The 20,777-nt window shown below is 40.5% G+C and overlaps 1 protein-coding gene across 1 annotated transcript; it reads right to left on the bottom strand.

Annotated features, from left to right (window-relative positions):
- Positions 1-5,644: 5,644 nt before the first annotated feature.
- On the bottom strand, positions 5,645-9,127 carry LOC146682370 (C-type lectin domain family 4 member E-like). The gene is made up of 6 exons (XM_085445611.1): positions 8,934-9,127; positions 7,815-7,925; positions 6,832-6,963; positions 6,583-6,722; positions 6,216-6,328; positions 5,645-5,936 (listed from the first exon to the last, which is right to left on the bottom strand). The coding sequence occupies exons 1-6, from the start codon at positions 9,076-9,078 to the stop codon at positions 5,804-5,806; spliced, it is 774 nt and encodes a 257-aa protein (XP_085301737.1). The 5' UTR covers positions 9,079-9,127; the 3' UTR covers positions 5,645-5,803.
- Positions 9,128-20,777: the final 11,650 nt, after the last annotated feature.

Genomic DNA, 20,777 nt, shown 5'->3' with positions numbered 1-20,777 from the left:
TTTATTTATATAGTGCCAAATCAAGTGAGTTGATATAATGAAATATTATTCCCATTGATCCCCTTTCTCTTATCCTTGTCAGGGTCACGGGTGGGGGGCTATCCCAGCTGTCTTAGGGCGAGAAGCAGGGTACATCCTGGACAGGCCACAGAGCTAACACATAGAGACAGATAACCAATCACAATCACACCTATGGGAAATTTAGAGTTTCCAGTTAACCTAACCCTACTAACTGCATGTCTTGTGGGAGTAAGCCGGAGTGAACCCACGCAAACACAGGGAGAACTGAACTCTTGCTGTGAGGCAACAGTGCTAACCACCATGCCACTGTGCTGCCCTGCTTATTTCATTTCAGACAATTTAGTCCAAAACATTAATAAAGTATTTTGAGTATTTTGAGCTGAATAGTCATCAAAGATCAATGGTCAAAGGTACAGGATGTGACACTATTTGCCAGCTATAGGTCAATATTTAATGCAGCAACAGAGATCTGTCTTCACAGCCAAAAAAGCAAATAACTTCACAAAATACATACAGCTCTGAATGCTATCGTGTGTAGGCACAATAGACATCTTTGATAAGCAAAACAAAATGTAAATGTGGAAATCACAATTAACCTCCTAAGACCCGAACTCTTCCACAGCAGCATTTTTAATTTTGATATTTGATATTTGGGCTGATTGGAGCCCGATAAATGTAAAAACAAAGAATTACCAGATTTGTTTTTATGAAAAATCAGAGCCACATATGAAGATATTCGTTTAAAATTTTGATAGAACAGTAGCAGAATAATGTCCTTGTAAATGGAAATCAGGCCCTTGAAGAGTAAAATTGAGTATTTTGGTCTAAATAACCCAAAATGTCATGTCCACATATGTGGACGCCAGGTCCTAGGAGGTTCAAGTTATAAATAAAAAGTCAATAATTCTGCATTCTTCATTTTCCATGGACATAATGACCTGAGTTTGTTTCTTATGAGACATGAAAATTTCAGAGATACACACATGGAGAGGCTTTCTGTAACCATAGTTACTCTCTCAAGTGCCAGTGAATGGGCTGTCTGTAGCTCCGGGAGCAGAAAAGGAAAGGACAATGCTGCTCTTAAACCCTGAGTGTGCCCTGAGCAACATGCATGCTTTCATGTTTACAGCATAATAGATTTGTGGCCATTTCTCACTATCCTGTGCTATCTGAAGAGCCTAATTTAAACAATGAGTTTGATTTGAAGTTATATGAGGAAAAGGAGAGTGTAACCATCTCATGTCCTCTCCTGCAGCAGCAGCAAGACAAAATTCCTTCTCCTCCTCCTCATCTCCCCTTGCTTCTTGCCTTTTTCATTTTTCTTTTAAACAAAGCATAACACCATTGTTGAAATCCTTAATTTATTTAGCCACCACCAGATCAACCTGTTTTGCAACACAGGCCACTCATTAGATTTGACCCTGGGACCTGACAAACTGATGCGAGAATGTGGTTTCAGGTTAATCTCGTTCAGGGCTCGCAAAATCGCTAGCCCGACGTCCTGGGGCTAGCGATCTTTTTTGTGCACCAATTCCTCTGACATCGTCTTATCAATCGTTAGCTTACTATGCAAACATGACAAGTGAAATCTCCCGCAGCTTAAACATGTGAGAGGTTGATCGCACAGAGAATCGCTGAGCTTATGTGAGTCCGTGTGTAAAAGCAGCAGGATATATATTTTAGTTCTGCTGAGCCAAATAAGACAGGTCAGGGTGAAGAAGTGACAGCCAAAGAAAAGCTTACCACAAAACGGAGAAGTTATGACAAATCAGACTATAAGGCAAAAAGAAAGTGCAGCTTTATGGTTTCATGGACAAAAGAATTTCTGTGGCTGCAATATGACGAGCTAAATAACCAGGGCTGCACATAAGTGGTCCGCAGGTGCGCATTCGCTGTCAAAAAAAAAAAAAAAAACGTGCACAAGATAAGAAGTTGCAACGCGTGTTTGTGTACATAAGATTTTCTGGAGGAGGACAGACATTTGTTTAGAACTCTTAAAGATGTCGAAGAAGCTCCTTTAAGCAATTACTGTGATGTTCCTCCACCTCCAAACAAATGTCAGAAGGAGTCCGAACCACAAAAGAAGCGCGTATTCTCAGAAAAGTGGTTGCAGGAGGTGAGCTGGCTTCAAACAAATGATGAACGCACAGAGATGTGGTGCGGAATGTGCCGTGAAAATCCCACGCTAGCGGACAAAAACAGCCTTTTATATGGACGCAAACGCGCGCTGCAACTTCTTATCTGGTGCGTCTTTTATTTTGACAGCGAATGCGCACATGCGCACAGTGAACTACCACTGGCAAAATTTAGCAGTCTTTGCAAACTTCAAAAAGCAAACGGCCTCAATCTTGGTTCCACTTGTCTCTTACCCGTGACTTCAGTGGAAATTTCAAATTCAGGATCTGACACAGACTGATTCATGTCCTACACAGTTCTTACAAGTTCATAGAAATTTCTGTTCAATCAGAACCAAGTATTTGAGTTGATGATTGTTTTTATACAATGTTGTAATTTTGTTTTTCAACAATTTTTTGATTAATGTTTTGTTTCCTTTACAATATTATACTTTAATGTATAATATTGTAAAGGAAACAAAACAGGAAACAAAACATCAATCAAAAAATTGCTCGCTTTTTTATTCGGGCTACTTAAATTTATTTTGGGCTACCAAAAACTGAAGAGTCCCTGCCCGAAGGGCTACCAGGGATTTTGAAATTTTGAGAGCCCTGTCGTTGAAATGACGTTAACGCCACAACACGGCAAATCTCCGTTAACGAGCTGCCCCTGATCGCCCCGTGCATGGGGCTGGAGGGCCAACACGTTAACGAGCTAACTGCGCTAACACACTAATTCCCACCCACGTAATTGAGCATTGCATGGCACATCCAACATACTGTTTTACTTTAGTCCATGACTCGCTTAATTAAAATTAATTAATTAATTAAAATTAATTAATTAATTAAAATTAATTAATTTTAATTAATTAATGACAGATTTACTTTATTACTGACAAATTTTAAATTATTTAATGATGCGATCGTGGCTCAAGAGTTGGGAGTTCGCCTTGTAGTCGTAAGGTTGCTGGTTCGAGCACCGGCTCCGACAGTCTCGGTCGTTGTGTCCTTGGGCAAGACACTTCACCCGTTGCCTACTGGTGGTGGTCAGAGGGCCCGGTGGCGCCAGTGTCCGGCAGCCTCGCCTCTGTCAGTGCGCCCCAGGGTGGCTGTGGCTACAATGTAGCTGCCATCACCAGTGTGTGGATGTGTGTGTGAATGGGTGGATGACTGGATATGTAAAGCGCTTTGGGGTCCTTAGGGACTAGTAAAGCGCTATATAAATACAGGCCATTTACCATTTACCATATTTATCTAAATCATTTTGTCACTCCTGGCCTTCCAGAATACTAAGGTGAAGTTCAGCCTTCACTTTATATTGGAAAAATGTGGTACAATTATCTCTGTCAATGTGCGCTGTGTGGCAGGCAGAGTAGGATCGAAATCCAGGACTCAGAAACCAGGGAGGTAAATAAAAAAAGCTTTGGAAAAAAAAAAGATGTCCCCAGTTTTTCTTTTTTCCATTGGCCCCAATCCTCTCTCATAAGAATGTATACGTGCACTGGGACAACCTGGTGCTGTGTTTTGGTGCTTATTTTCATATGTTACTGTTGCGGTAATTCACTGTCTCGGTAGTGCTACAGAATTTGAATTTGAATTTGAAAATTTGAATTTGAATAGGAGTGACTACAAAGGGAATGTTTTTCAGTATAAAAAGAAGAAAAAAATCAGCAGTTTTACAAAACGTTTTGTTTTGTTTAAGTGTGTGATATATACAGTACATTAAATTACAAAATGCAAAGTGTGAATTAACATGAGAATGGGAATGAATCAACTTATTGGCAGAAATTTGAACCAAAATCTCATTGCAGTTTTACAGCAGCTGAATAAAGTGTGGGTGTTCACCCATATGGTAGCAAACAAAAATATTAATGATGTATTGTAAAAACAAACAATACAAGATTGATCTCTGTGCAGACTAGAAGCTGTCTAACTGTACCATCTTGTGGTGCAAAATGGTATTAAGCATGAACTGGCATTAGCTGTTTAGGGAATTCTAATTCTATGCCTTAAAAATAACATCTGAGCTGATTCCCTTATATTCTGTTAAATGTTTTAACCGGCAGCGCCATGTGAGGACATTGATTTGTGAGCTCTGCCCTTGAACCCTTGGATTTACCATATAATTCTTAGAAAATTACGTGATATTACTTCACATATGAGAGCAACAACATATTAGAAAAGAACCATCCCAGTCTATGGACAATATGCCCAAAAAAATTCAAGCCAACAAGATGGAGCAGGACACGAGAGCTAGTTGCTGGCCCAGCTAGCCTAGCATGCCCAAATGCCACGGAGACAACTGCGGGCGAGCAGCAGGCAATCCTGAAGGAGCTGCAATGAATGAAGCAAGAATTGCTGGAGAAAATAGATGAAAAGGCTGCAGAGACCCAAACAGAGCTGCATAACGTCGTTGAGACACTCAATAAAAGATTGGATAAGGTTGAAAACCACACATCTGAGTTGGAAAAGGGAGTCACTGCTAATTCCGACTCTATGGAATCGACATTTCCAGCCTGAAAAAAAGAGCTTGCCCTGCTGAAGGCCTGGTGCGAGGATTTGGAGGCTAGGTCACAGCGCTGCAACGGCCGCGTTATGGTGGTAAAGGAGGGATGAGAGCAGGGGAAACACCCATCTGAATATGCGTCGGAAATGCTGAAAAATGCTCTTGGTCTAGAAAAAGTGCCGACTCTAGAATAGGCGCATTGGACCCTCTGCACCAAGCCAACTCAAGATGACCAGCCACCCGCGCATTTGTAGTGAAATGTCATTAGTTCACAGAAAAGGAAATATTTCTCAGAAAGGCAGCCGAGGCTGGGGTGATAACAACTGTAGATGGTGATTGTATTCGCGTACTGCCGGACTTCACCCAAGCTGTGAATAAACAGCGTGCCACCTTTACTGAGGTGAGGAATCTACTTCACAGTTGCAACGGAGTCCACTGGGGTATCCAGCGACGCTGAGGATTACTACCGCGGACGGACAAGAAATGACCTTTAAAGACCCAAAACGTGCGCTTAATATATGTCCAGGGCCAGGACTCGCTCTCCCTTTTTTTTTCTTGCACTGACAATACATAGTTTGGGATAACTATGAATGGCCGAAACAGGTACAAGATAATAACAACAATTAAACTCTACAGAGTCCCATTTATGCTTGGGATATGTGTTGTTATATCACTTGTTGCCAGTTATTTATTCCAAAGTTCGGTCTAATACTCTGCGTTTTGGTTTGGGTGTGGACTGGGTGTAAGCACTTAAGCATTTAAATAGTCTGAAAAATGAGAAGATGGACTGGGATCACTGGAAGGATAGCAGTCTCCTTTTGAGACCGGTTTCATTTTGTTTTGTTACTGTTGTTGTTGATGCTACTATTGTTATAGTTATCAGTGCCTTGCTTCTCTATGTTCATTGTACATTCCCCCCCCCCCCTTTTTTTTTTTTTGTTTCACCTATCATCCAAAAGGTGGACGAGGTGAAACGTCTTCAAGCAACTTAAAGAAGTCCAGAAGCTTTTCTTTCCAAGGTCCTTAGATAACACATGTAATCAATATATGATGCAGAATGAACAAGTAAAGACTGTAAGCTGAGTCTGAGGCTCATGCAGGACATTTCATAGTGAGGTGTCTTTGGTTGGATTATTCAAACATTTACATCAAAGCACCAAACTCATTTCTCACAGATGAAGGTCTTCGAGCTGTAACCAACATAATGTTCAACTGCCTGTTTCAAGTTCCCTTTATCATCACAGCAGACTCCATAGGAATCATAACTCGTACTCTGCTGTGCTGGTGCCCACAACCTGTCAGAGAAATAAAATATGATATTAAGGTGGAGTAAACATGTTTCAATCCTGATTCCTTCAAACTGACTTGTTGTAACTGAACGTCATCACAGACTGCAGATGAAGAGAGTTCAAGCACAGCTGTTCATTCAAAGGAGGATTTCTGCTTTTCTTTACATTCAGTTTGTGGGGCTGTTGGAAAATAGCTCAGCTCATGTATTGCTGATCTATCTTCCAAAACATCAGTGTTTCACTTCTAAATAATAACTCTGGAATAGAAACAAACTAATGTCTCACGTTTCTGTCAGCGCTGATCCGTCCACCCATTCCCATTTATATCCTCCTGATGTCTGTTTGCCTGTCAGACCAGTCCAGGACTCTCCTCTCATGTTCAGTTCATTGATAAATTCCTTTTTGAGTAGAGACACAAATATTGTCTCCAGTCATAATTCAGCACTTCTGTTGTAGTGACATCATCTTGTGAACATGTCTGAAGGAAGAATAACTGTGATGAAACTTTTCTTCCATTGTGTAGAAATCAGAGAGAAATCCATCAGAGTGGAGACAGGAAGCAGGTCACAGACTGACAGCAGGTCAAAAACACAAGTAACAGATGACTGTCAGCTCCATCAAAGATCACACAGACATGAACAAACACACCCACCTGTTCCTCTTTGCTGTTTATCATCACCAGATCAGCTCCTTTATCCTGACAGGCTCTCCTGCTCTCTTGCCAGTGCTTTGCCTCAGTGGATTTAAAGTAACAGCTGCTTCCAAATCTTGTCCATCGATCGGGACACTTCTCTTAATGTCAAACACATGTTTTAAATACAGTTTCTACTCAGTGCTGAAAGTTACAGCCTTTACTTGACTCACAGAGATGTTTTCATATCGTGATTCAAAGGTGTTTTACCTTCCATCTTTTCTTTGAGCTGCTTGACCTCTTCCTGTAGCTGACCCGAGTGATTAGCCAGAAGGCTGAAGTTGTTGCTCAGTTCATTGTTTCTGTTCTGCAGCTGCTCTTTGTCCAAAGTGACTAAAATATCTAGTTGAAGAGCAACAAAACTGATTTAAAACTAAATAATATCATCGACGGAAGTTTTTCATTTTCCTTTCAAATAAATGAAACAAACATTAGCTTGTTAGCTCCCTAATTATCTCAAGTGAACTAACTAGCCAGCATAATGATAACAGACCGCCACTGTCTAACATAGTGTGACTGCACCTGTAGCATTCTTCAGCAGATTCTGCTGCCTGTCTGCTTTGTTGATATAATCACAGAATCACCGTGTTGAGTGTTGTAGGTGGGGAAGAAATCAGCCCAGATGTTTGTTAATTTATAATGTGTTTTTTTTTATCAAAAATGTTTCCCCAGCGCCCATCTGCTGTTGCTTGTTCTGACACTGTCAGAGAAACTCTCTCCTGCTCGCTCTTCCTGTCCCTGTCAGCTACTCCAACCCTTTTCTTCTGTTCGAGCCATTGAAAGCTACTGAAATAGGGAAGCTGTGGTTAGAATGATGGTAGCTGCAGTGTTGGCCAGCCTTCCCTGCCCCCTGAGCACACTGCACTACCCCTCCCCTGCAGCAAGGAAGACTGTGAGAGTGTGGTCCCGTTAGAAAGCAGTGTGGATGATTTTTTTGTTTTCCCTGTTCTAGCCTAACTTCATAAAGGGAATAGATGTTAAAAACAAATAAACGTTACATATGTTTCTGCACTATGTATTCAAAGCCCAATAAAAGATCATATCCTACCAGAGGAAACACAGGAGGAGAATAAGAACTGGACAAAAGCAGGTCTAAATTTCAAATAGTTTCATGTAGAGATGTCAAATGTAAATAATAATAATTTAAATTATAATAATAATTTTTAATACATGTTGGAATTAAATGTCCTCACAGCGTGTCGTGATTCCAGCCAGCATCAGAAGATACAGCACTCCCAGGTTTACTTCAAAAACTCTGAGCCAGCTTCTTGTTGAAGCTGGAACGTTCTTCTGGAAGTGTTCATCTATGCAGAAAATACACAAAGAGTCCACTGATGAGGCACTAAAGACACTTTGGAATTCATTTTTCTTTACATTTAGTTAATTTCCTTTGTAGGAATGTTAAATCGAGTGGTTCTTGCACATCACAAAATGTGTTTTTCTAATGTGGCTGGCAATGTTGAGACATGACTACATTTTAGACACATTTGTGGTCAGCAGCAAAATATATTTTGACCAACAGAAATCAGAAAACTGATATCTTTTTAGCGTGTTTCAGCTGCTGTTGGACAGGTGTGTTTGATTTCTCTTGAACTACTTCAGAAGACAATGTTTCCATGGGAACAGGATACCTAGCAGTCCTGATGTAACAGTTATTAGCTTTATCATATGCACACATGAGTGATGTACAAATGTAATACTAAGGAACAACCATGAACTGTAGAAACATTAAGGGCTGATGAGTTAAATGAGTTCTATTGGTTACTCTGTTCTTTAGTACAGTTAAACTCTACAGTTTAAACTACACTTAAACACTTTTAAGTTAAAAGCTTTTTCATCTGTTTGTGTTTCTCCTAATCACATATACTGCATTTTGATAGAGCTGACTTAACAAAGAATTTGTTTAGATATCCATCTGTTCCTTGTCGGACCACAGAACAGAAATACTGATTTAAACGCTTTGCATTAACTAACGGGTTAAAAGAGCTGTGCTGCTCCTATTGGCTGCTTCTCTCTGCCACTCACAGACCTCTTCCTGAAAGCAGAGCAGCAGCTGAACCAGTTGGACTTGAAGCCACAGACACTGAAACAGTCAGACGGTTAGAAACGGAGCTCCTAACTGGGAGTAAACAGGCCCAGTGCAACAAATGATCTGTGTGCCAGTTTGGACTGGAAACATATTCTGGGGACATGTGACACGAACACTAATATGTCTAAAAGTGGTCGGATATCAGAGCTTTGAAAGACACTGAACAACACTTTCATCACCAACATTTTCTTTGGTTTGGTCACTTTGATGATTTCCTGCTTACCAGCTTCTTGTAGGCCAACGTCAGGGTGCTGCTCTCCATCATCTAACACCTCCACCTCACTCTGCTCTCTCACTCCTCCATCCTCTTGGGACCCTCTGCTGTATTTCACCCTGAAATCTTCAACACTTTGAATTTCTGTAGACATTTTGAGCTGAAAGATCTTTGAGCAGCTTCACCGTCTGTCTGTGTCTTTAAGTCCGACAGTTTTGAAATGAAAATATTGAGGAAGTAAAACCAGACGAGAGTCACTTTTCATCTGACACGTCATGATACGTGTAAGAGTCAGTTATGAAGCACTGCAAACAACATCCTGCAAGACCTCCAGTTCCATTATATAAATTAAAAATGCTGAAATTCCATTAATACAGTAATTAAATCATTAAAAATGATAAATGACAGAAACTTGCAGTAGCTTAAATACATTTGTGGATTTCAGTGGGATCGGGAAACCATTTAGTGCTCATTAAAATACCTCCAACAACTTGTTTTTAATATTTGCTGCTTATCATATCACAAACATACAGGTTTAACTCAGCAGCTGCAGTATGTTTATAATAACACGGCTTTGTTAGACGCTGCCTTCTACAAACTGTAAGTACATCGAAGCAGCAGAGAGAAGAAGTGTTTGTGACACAGGAAATATGTCAGAGTGAACTATTTATTTTTACCAGCACAGAAACTAACAGGGCAGCGTGGTGCTGCAGTGGTGAGCACCATCACTTCTTAGACAGAGAGTTCCTGTTTTGGGTGGTTTTGAGTAGAGTCTGCTAGTGTGGGTTTCCTGCTTCCTGCTGTCCAGGTTCCTTGTAATCTGGCTGTACATGTAAACTAAAACACAGAGAATAAATCAAGCCGGCGTAAAGCCTTTCTTTAAACTGCCTGCTGAAACAGTGAAACATGCTGCCCACACATAGTCACAGAGGTTTTTTTGACTGTGCAACTATGTCTCCTCTCTTTCTAAACTTCAGTCCCCTTCTCATATATCTCATAGAATAGCAGATTTACAGGACAGCTCCAAGTACCTATCCCACAGGCCAACAGGAGCCCTAAAAAGATGTTCAAAGGTCAGCCACAGCCAAAAACCACCATAAAGTACGAGGTGATAAGCCATCTGAAATGAAGGAATATGATCTTGAATAGATTCAGCTTCATGAAGCATTTTGTGAAAGCTGTTTAGAGCAGGGCTCATTACCTTTAATACCTTTAATACATGTAATCTTTGACACCCACTTTAACTGGCCACGTAAGTGTTTTCCAACACATTCACACAAACACAGAGACACACTAAAGTGTGACTTTATTTATCATCTTTTTAAAATGACTCTGCACAACAAACTGCTTGCAGTGTTTATAAAATATGTGTTCAAATATGGAAAAAGATAGAAGTCATACATGCATTATATGTTTTATGCAGTTCAAACAAGGAAAACACTAATTGGCACATCATTTTCATGATGTTATTTTATTAATGAAATAAAAAGCAGTTTTTCTGTGATCACATGCTGAGAAAGCCCTTCTTTGCTCAAAACAACAATACGTCTTCTAAACCTTTCTTTTAAGTTCAGCTGGCATGTGTTTCCCGAACACAGTGTTGCTTAGTCAACAATGTTTTCCCTGATATTTAATGAACGATCATAATATTAATGGTGAGCTGTGTTCATTGAATGAGGCACCAGAGTTGGTCCTGCAGACTTTTGACATTTCAGTTCACACAACTGTGTTATAAACAGTGACCATTTCCGAATGTGTGTTTAACAGAACACCTGGTTTCAGTTAGCTTCATGTTTAAGCATATCTGAAAAATCTCTGCCCACAAACAGCCTCACAGGAGTAACAAAAAAAGAGAATTATGATTTATTACATCTGCAAGAGAACTGAAAGAGAACTATGAATCATGAAACTCTTAAAGACTGTAATCAGATTGGCCGTGTAGCACAGTGGAACAGTGGTTAGCATGTTTGCTTCACAGCAAGAAGGAGTTCAGTTCCACCATCACGAGTCTTTCTGTGTGTCTTTCTGCATGTTCTCCCTGTATTAGTGGGGGTTCTCTCTGGGTACTCTGGTTTAGTCCCACAGTCCAAAGACATGCAGTTAATGGGGTTAGATTAATTGGTGATTCGAAATTGCCCACCAGTGTGAATGTGAGTGCAAATGGTTATCTATCTCAATGTAATAACTAACTCTACCTTTCTCAGCCTGCTTAAGCTCCAGCTGAAGGATCTTTTAGATATCAGTGCTAATGAAGATATCGACCCACAAGTCTTATGGGAGGCTACAAAATGTTTCATTCGTGGCTTTTCCATCTCATTCTCCTCCATGCTGGCAAAAACAAACTTGCTCAGGTGTCCAATTTAGAAAATCAGATAGAATCTTTACAGAATCTGCAAAAACTTATCCAGTCGGACGATCAGTCTACACTCCTAGCTTCACTGAAGGAAGAATATGATGCAATAACCTTGTCCAAATCAGAGTTCATAACTAGACAGAAGAACTATTTTGAATCAGAGCGTCCTAGTCGTTTGTTAGTACTTATGCTTAAAGAATGTGAAACAAGGGCACATATTCCAGCTATAACTAGGGATGGGTATCGTTTAGGTTTTATCCAATACCAGTACCAAACCGGTACTTTTGAAACGGTGCCGGTGCTTAAACGGTGCTCGAACCAGTGATTAAAGAATGGAGAACACAAAATGGGTCCAAAAACTTCTCATGTTCAGCTGTTTTTTTGTAAAAAGATAACAATGTTAGCCTTTTCTGCAGCTATGGGGCATATATGGTATCATTCTTGGCTGGAAGCAGTGCTTAAACAATGGAAAAAACACAAACTTTGTCCAAAAACCTCTCATGTTTAACGTTTTTCCACTTTTTCTTTGGTCTTTTTAGCCTTTTTGGCCAGGGTGAAGGGAGTATCTGCCATCAAACAAGAAGACAGCCGCATGTAGCTATGATGATGTTTGCTAGTTCACCTTACATGCATTAATGTAATAACGTGGTTAGCCTACTCAACGTAAATTACACACGAACAACATGAAGCTACTCACGCAGAGAAGAACGGCTGCTGCTGCATCATCATCCTCATCATTTCTGCTACACTGGCAGGGCTAGGGGCCAGGACTCTCCTCTTCGGGTTTTTGGGGGATGTTGCTAACTCCGGGTCCGATAACAGGCACCACACCCGCAGTAGATGCGCTCGGTGTGAGGTCTCGCAGCAAGCTATCAAATACGGCGCATTTCTCGGCTTTAAAAAAACCCCGCTACGCGTCGCCAGGTGTTTCATCAGATTCGAGGAGTTACCTCCTTTGACAGTATCACAGTATCACCTTAAAGCAATTGTTGCAGGCTGCTGAGTTTGCATCTTTTGCTGTGAAGTACAGCCAGACTTTGACCTCTTCACCTTGGGCATTTTTAATCTGTAGCTCTGCTCTAACAGAACGTACGTACCTGGCCCCGCCTACTATCCTTGGAAAGGTAAAATGATTGGCTAGAATCCAAAGTGTATCACAGCTCAGGAAAAAAAGCACCGAAATGTGCGCTGCTTTTCGGTCTGGTTACTACCGTTTATGTCAAAACCGGTGCCATAATGACACTGGATGCCGGTACCCATCCCTAGCTATAACAGCTGCAAACGGTAAAAATACGACAAATCCTCAGTCCATTAATGCGACTTTCTCGTCATTTTTTGAAAATCTGTATAAATCAAATATCAATTTTAAGGATACTACCTGTAATCGCATTAACTCTAGATGAGCTGCATAGAGCGCTGAAAGACCTTAACCCTTTAAGACCTACCATAGAACCAAGTCCGCCAGAACTTATATTTATATTTTTACATGCTGTAGTACCATTTTTGGGAGCATTTCAAGTTGCTATACATCAATACAACCATTATAACCCAGATTCTAATAATATGTCTGCATTAAGTGCATAGTAATTACATAAATTGCAAAAAAGTGCAATAAATTACAAAAAAATTGAAAATCGTTTTTGTTTTTTTAACATATATTTCTAGTTAGAGAAATTTAAGAGGCTTATCCCTCAACACTTTAAATACAAAAAAGTTGCACAAAATAGTTTCCCACTACAGGAAATTTATTTTAAGTGTCTTCATAGTTTTATTTTTGAAATAGACCAATTTTTATATACTGCAGGAAAAATGAAAATAAATATTATAATGCAAATTTGCAAAAAAACAGCATATGCATCAAAATAAACTATTTCCAGCAGTGCAATATGAGTTCTAAGCATCCCAGAAACGACACAGAAAGTCATAAAGTCAAACATAACTACACCAGTATAGGCTTACAAGGCCCTGATGGTAAAAAAAACAAAAACAAACGAAATTTCCGCGAAAATGACGTCACGTCCGGTTTCGGGCAGGTCATGGTGGACATAGGATAGTTCGCGCTGATGGATGTAGGAAGTATTACGAACAGCTGATCGGATCGGCAAAGCGTGTTTCTGGAATATTATGTTTTTGTTGCTGCAAGTGCTTTTTATGCAATATTTGCAAAGCTATATGTGGAAGGAAACCGTGACCGAGGACAAGCTGATGGCATAAGATGTAAGTACAACTCCTCCGGTTTCATATGCAAAAGAATTATTGCGCTAGCTTATGTGGTTGCAGAGCTACCGGGATTTAAAAATAGTTACGCAAAACGGAGCGTGCCCGCTCTGACCGGCTCAATTAATTTTGCAATCCAGAACGGGTCTTTCCCCAGAGACCAGAAAACAGAACTTATTACCATTCTCTTTAAAAAGGGAAAAGACCCTCTTGAGTGCTCTAGTTTCAGACCAATATCTCTGCTCACAACTGATCTCAAAGTATTCGCAAAAGCTCTCGCATTGCGCTTGGAAAGAGTTATCCATGCAGTCAGTATTAGTACGGCGAGTAACCTTCAGTAAAAGTAATAATTCACACAGCAATAGTACATTCATGTAGTTGTAAAAAGCTTGATAATATATTAAGTAATCCAAAGTATTCAGAATGCGTTACTCTCATTGAGTAACGTAAAGGAATACGTTACAAATACATTTTGGGGCATGTAATCTGTAATCTGTAGTGGAATACTGGTCTATAAAGCTCTGAATGGTTTAGGACCAAAATACATCAGTGACCTCCTGACCCAGTATGAACCTTCCAGATCCCTCAGGTCATCTGGATCCGGTCTTTTATCAGTTCCCAGAGTCAGAACCAGACACGGAGAAGCTGCATTCAGCTTTTATGCTCCTTATATCTGGAACAAACCCCCAGAAAGCCTCAGATCAGCTGAAACACTCAGTTTATTTAAATCCAGGTTGAAGACTCACCTGTTCTCAGCTGCATTTGAATAAAGCACCAAATCTGCACTGTTTACTTTTAAGCTTAAATTTCAAAACTTACATTTTAACTACTGATTTTATCTACTTCTCTTTTTTTTCCATTTTAAAACATGCTTTTTATTTGTTTTATCTTTTAAATGTCTCTGTAAAGCACTTTGAATCACCTTGCTGTTGTATTGTGCTATATAAATAAACTTGCCTTGCCTTGCCTAATGTCCCCGCCTACAATTAAACACATTCACTTAATGAAAATCGGGGGCATCTGCTGTGGCAAATAGGCAATGGCGTGTCCAGCGGGGTGGCCTGGGGGGGCACAGGCCACCCCCCAAACCAGACTGGCCACCCCAGGTGCCACCCCAAAGGCAAAACAATAAAATTCAATCAAATATCAAATGTCCGATTATGTTTTCACGGTGACGCTCAGATATCCGAGTGTAAGTGAATGCAGCATCGCTTCTGCGCTATGCGCATCACGTTAGCAAAGGTAGGAGAGCCAAGCGCGAAAGATGGCACTGCAGGAAACAATTTTTCGGTGAAAGAAAATGAGGACAGAATAAATGTCCCGGTAAGTAATATCAAGTTTGTTGAGTTTAGTAAACTTCGGTGAAATTAGAATACCAAGGAAAAAATAACACTTAAAGAATTATTGCAGCTGTGGAATATTTCAGACAGTATGTGTTAGAGATTTTCTACATTATACATTATAACCAAATCTCTATAATACAATATAATCAAGTGTGCCTTATATTCTAACCAAGTATGCCTTATATTTTGTGTGTTCATATATTTTCACATAACCAAGCTTATTGTTAAAGAGAACATAATGCATTCCTTACCTTAGTGTGTGATGTCAGATAAGGTCAGATAAGCTGAGATAATGCCTGACCTCTCCCTTTACAGTTAAAAGAGGAAGTACTATGTAACTTACTTTCACTATAAATAAAGAACCAAGCCTGCGCTCAGTGTGTGTGTCTTCTCAGAGACATTCACACCCGTGCGCACGTTTACTAATTACTCTCTGAGTCGGTCTGCAGTTGTCTCATTTCTCTTATCTGTGTTTGAACTAATGTCAACCCCTGACAGTAGGCTACTGAGGGCAGCTAACATAAGAGTTATGAGTTATAAGATATAATCTAAGTCGTAACATTGCTGTATGGAGCTGCAGATTTGGTTGCAGGTTAACATAGCTGGACTGGCCATCGGGCATACCGGGCATATGCCCGGTGACTTATTTTTTATTTTTTTTGTAATGGCATGAACAATGAGAGGTGGTGGATTGGCCAGATGCAGGTCGATGTGTAGAAATAACTCCGTTGTTTGGTGGTGGCTATGACGGGGCTTCCACAGAGGCAACAGGTGGATGAGGGAAGGGGAGGCAGGAGGAGAGCCCCGAAGCAGCCGCCAGTCCGAGTGTCAGGTGAACTGAACTTCAGGTAAGAAGTTATGACCTGCAGTCTATCTGGGTCAGATATAAACCAAGTTTAGGTGGAGTTTATTTTCATGTTGCTGACTTTTTACTGTCAGTTGCAATAACTCATACTGCGTTCTAGCCAGTTTGACGGAGTTTTTATACAGCTGGGTGGGTGCTATGATGTTACTGATAGTGAACTTTATTTTATTCATAAGGTTAGTAGAGTTGCCAACGGCTCCTTAAAAAAAATGGAATGGTCCCTCATTCAGAGAAAATATTACACGTTTTGTATTGAGCTGAGAAGAGACGCAGTTTGTCCCGGACTTTAGCTAGAATGGAAAAAGACACAAAGCTGGATTTATTCTGTCTTTATGCTGCACAGCTGCCTCTTCTTCTCTCATTCTCTCCCCCTCCCTCTCCTGTTGCTACTTCAATCATGAAACTGATCAATGATCAGCTGATCGTCTCTCTTGTTTGTCGCCCACTTTGCGCCAGAAAGAGGAAACCAGCGGATGTCGCGCTAAACAACAGCAGCACTTTTAAGCTTGATCAGCTGTTGTTAGAATGTATTTAATATTAATTTCTAGTATCAGCTGATGTTTGCTGGAGCCACAGCTGTAAAGCTGCTGGTCATGATGTCGGTTTGGATATGTGGTGAGAGGGAAACATGAAGATGAAACCAGGAGATGTCCTTACTGAATCATCAGAGCTGAACAGGTGATGGAGAAACAGGGTTACCTTTTAGGTGACATGGATGAGTTGAAGTTATGAACTGTTTCTGAGAGATAAATAACACCAGGATCCTTTTTTAGGTAGCTGACAGCTGGTAACTGTGCAGGGGCGGGTCTAGCAAAGTGTTGCCAGGGGGCCAGGTAGGGCATTAACAGGGAAAGGTGGGCACAAAGAAATACTTTTCTTTCTTATTCTCATTTAAAATATCTCGCTTTTATTAAATAATTATCTAAATCTTACAACCAAAGTTTTTATCTGACGTAAAATGTATAGAAATCATACATATACCAACAAGACTGTACATCACTGTCACAACAGCATTTGTTTTCATTCAAAGTCTTTATGGCTTTAATACCTGGTGGGTCGGTCTGTAGTAAAAATGCCCAATTTTTTTGTCCCAGTCCAGCCCTGCAGGTTAATACTGGCAGTGTCACCATGCCAGCTGACTGTATTTCATCATCAGCCAGTGCTGTTCTTTATCAATATTACCAGAGTTTACCATAAGGCAGCATAGAAAGTATTTACTTGCTTTCAGGTTTCATTCAAATGTTAGTCTTTTCAGTTGTTTCCCCACTTTTTTCCTGTTTCAAAATCAAACACCAGATTGTGAGAAGATTATCTTCTTTTTTTAACAGGCAGATAAAGTTTTGCATTGGCATTGGCTAATTTGTCAATTGTTTGTTACAGATGTTCGTATTTTAATTTTCAAAAATGTTTTTGCCCAAAACATATGTGCACTATATGTCAGTAAAAATACTATGCAAATATTGCTGTCCTTGAATGCTGAGTAAACACTGACAAAGCACTGATTGTATCTCTTGTACTTTATCAACGCAGTATCTAAAAACTTTGCACCGTAATGGTTAAAATCTCATTCTAATAAGAGTTAAAAGTGCATTTGGTTATTAGGTTTATAGGATTATTGAATTATGGTTAAGGGTTGGTAGAATTTTTTTAAACATTATCTGCCAATTAAATCTGCCACCCTTCTCCAAATCTGTGCCCCTACCTGGCCCCCCCAACAAAAATTTTCTAGACACGCCACTGCAAATAGGTGCAAGCCTTTGACCACAAACTGAGTCTCTGCTCGGTGACATTCGTCTATCCTGGTCTGAAAGGAGACGCTGCCGGTAGACTGCAGCGAGAACTGCCAGCATCTGAGCCAGACTCTGTCTGTCTCATCATGGTCACTAAATGCACAGTAATGGCAGGTTTGTAATAAGGCAGACCGCGCTAACATAATATGCACTGTTAGTTGATTATTTACCTGCCGCATTAACGGGAGAGGACGTGCAAACGTTACCGCTGCTGCTGGGTTGAGATTCACGAGTCCGGAGCGGAATTAAAAACACGACATTCATTTAAAGTCATCGTCTGTTTTGCGAGCAAATGCTTTTGCATATTCGTAGTGTTTCCTCCCTTAAATGAAATATCTACTTTGCAAGTACTGCAAGTTGCCCTGTTGTCATCTGTTCTCGTAAAGTATAACCAAACTTTTGAGCGTTTGTGCCGCATAGGCGCCGTGTTTCCTGCCAGGTAAATGACGCTCCGCAACGTGGTGATGTCATTTGAGACGACTGGAATCGATAAGGGAATCGTTTGTAAAAATGGCAAACAATTGAAACAGTGGGAACTCGGCACAGCTGGCTGCCGGCGGAGCTCACGGGCGCGTCACTGCAACTCCCCCTGGCTTCTGCTCCGCGGCTGCTGAGTGAGCCCTCATCTGGGACTCTCCTCAGCTCTTTCCGGGACAGTGGCGCAGCTGCCCCTCTGTTGGTCTTCCTTGGTCTCTTGTGTTCTGGGGGCCTCTGGATGTCTGGAGTTTTGATCTCCTCCATACCTGCTTCACGCCCTGGAGGACGGGGCTGTGCCCCCCCCACACCCTCTAGCAGATCATTGCATGAAGGAACCTTTTAAAAAAAAAACAAGCGCGTCCATGCTCACAGGTGTACACACGGGTGATCACACCCACAAACTACACCCTTTTTGGCTCCTACCTCAAAGCACACTGTGTTCTGTTGATCTTATGTGCTGCACAATAATGTTTAATATTTAGTATTTACTGTCATATTCCCATATATCATTGTGATGTTGTTTATTCTATTACTCTTGTTCTCTTTTTTCTTTCTCAGCAGGTGATCCAGGTGATTGATATATGCATTTTTTTCTCTGCCCGTTCTGTTGGTTTTTGTCTTTTGCCCTTCTCCCCCGTCCCCCTTCTCAGCTGTTTTTCTTTCCCCCAGTCAAGTCTGTCCCGTATTCAGTAAGTGAAAATAAAATAAACAATAAAAGGTGAATCAAATGGACCATTACGGCAAGGCTGGGATGGTCAGTTTGGTGAAGTAAATCCGTTGGGCATCTTTCTTTGCCTTTAGACAACAATTCTGATGCAAAAGAGCCAAACGGGACAGGCAAAAAAAAAAAAAAGAAACAGTGGGAACCAGTTCTCAAATCGATTCCCATCCCTACGTATAAGTCGTGATGCTTTGTGATTTAAAGTAAGGAACAGGGTGTGACTGGAACGCAGTTGTTGTGGTTTCATGGTCAAGTTAAGTTACATCAAGTGTAGCAGAAGTTCATATGAATTTTAGCCGATGATGCTGAGATTCATGCATGTACCAGCCCACAACCCTGGCGATACACCAGCGAAGACACACGCCCCTCAGGCAAAGCCAGAACCAAAAAAGCCAGAGACAGAGTGCCCCATAAGGCCAAGTCCCAAACGCACCCCAGATCGAGCCGGGAGCAGTGTACCACGTCAGTAACCTATGTCTGCCAGCAAGGACCCCCCTCAAAAACAATTCAATTCAGTTCAATTTGGTTTTATTCATAGAGAATCACATCACAACAACAGCTCAAGGCATTTTACATTTTAGGATAAAGACTCTACAATAATACAAAGAAAACACAGAAAACCCCAACAATGAAATGACCTACTGTAAGCAAGCAATTTGTTGAGAGTGGGAAGGAAAAATCCCGTTTAACAGGAAGAAAACAGAACCAGGCTCAGGGAGGGGCGGAGCCATCTGCTGTGACTGGCTGGGGTGAGTGGAAGAAGACAGGATAAAGACATGCTGTGGAAGAGAGACAGAGATTAATAACCAGTACGATTCAATGCAGAGAGGTCTGTTAATACATAGTGAGTGAGAAAGGTGACTGAAGAAGAAACACCCAGTGCATCATGGGAATCCCCGGCAGCCTACGTCTATTGCAGCATAACTAAGGGAGGATTCAGGGTCACCTGGTCCAGTCCTAACTATATGCTTTAGCAAAAAGGAAAGTTTGAAGCCTAATCTTAAAGTAGAGATAGTGTCTGTCTCTAATCTTTATGAGAGAGCTTTGCAGATTACATTAAGGTCAACATTAAAAAGAGATACTGGACGGTAGCTGGTAGGAAACACAGCGTACTTGCCTGGTTTTAGCCAGAGACTAATGTTGAAAGAATACATATTTGGTGGTAGTCTGCCATTTCCTTATTTTCCTGCAACATTCCATATAATGTTGGTAACAGAATTATGCAGAAGTCTTTATAGAATTCTGCTTTAATCTAATTCTCTACCAGAAAATGTTTGTGGCTACTAGATTATCTTTCTCATCGTAGCAGTTTTCATTTAAGTGCTTCTTAGTATATGAACACAAACATAAACTTATTAAATCAGATCTATTTTGTTATCATTAAAATGATTCTGCACACCACCAAGCACCAGCTGCTAAACACAGTACAGCACCTTTTTAACGAGATTCTGGTGAGCTGGAACCACTCTGCGTGTCCTATTGTGATGGGCACCACTAGTATGCCTGTCAGTGGTTTTAATGTTATGGCAGATTAGTGTGCAGTGCAAAATCCCATTCACATTTGAGATGGAAGGATAAGCCATACTTGCATTTTGTCATTGGATCCCACACTGCTGAACTTCCTCAGTTGTTTCCCCATGAAGTATTCTCTACACAGAGACAAAAACATGGAAGAGTTGCCATACTTTGTAAATGTATATTTTATGCAGTGAAAAAAAAATAGAAATTAGTTAAATAACTTATTTCTATAATAAAGTGAAGAGCAAGAATGCAAAAAGTACACATGTTTAGAGTTTGACTTTGTTTCCTGGGAATTGGAGCTAGCAATTAAAGAAAGATCTTTCTTTATTCTATTTATAAAGCACTGTACATCCAACAATGTTGGCCAAAGTGCTACAAATATGAAACAAAGAGAAAACAGTTTAAATTACATATAGAATACCTTAAAATTAAAAAAATATATAATTAATAACGAACAGATTAAGAGACATCAAAAAATCCTGCTGTGCTGAAAGCCGGGGTAAATAAATATGTTTTAAGACATGATTTAAAAAGCGATAAGGAAGGCGCCTGTCTAACATGTAAAT

Source organism: Copadichromis virginalis, linkage group LG22 (assembly GCF_057382275.1).
Source record: "Copadichromis virginalis isolate Kocher_CV1m ecotype Utaka linkage group LG22, C_Virginalis_male_GT1.1, whole genome shotgun sequence".
NCBI lineage: Eukaryota > Metazoa > Chordata > Actinopteri > Cichliformes > Cichlidae > Copadichromis > Copadichromis virginalis.
Note: the sequence above shows the minus strand (reverse complement) of the source record. Positions and strands in the feature narration are given on the sequence as shown.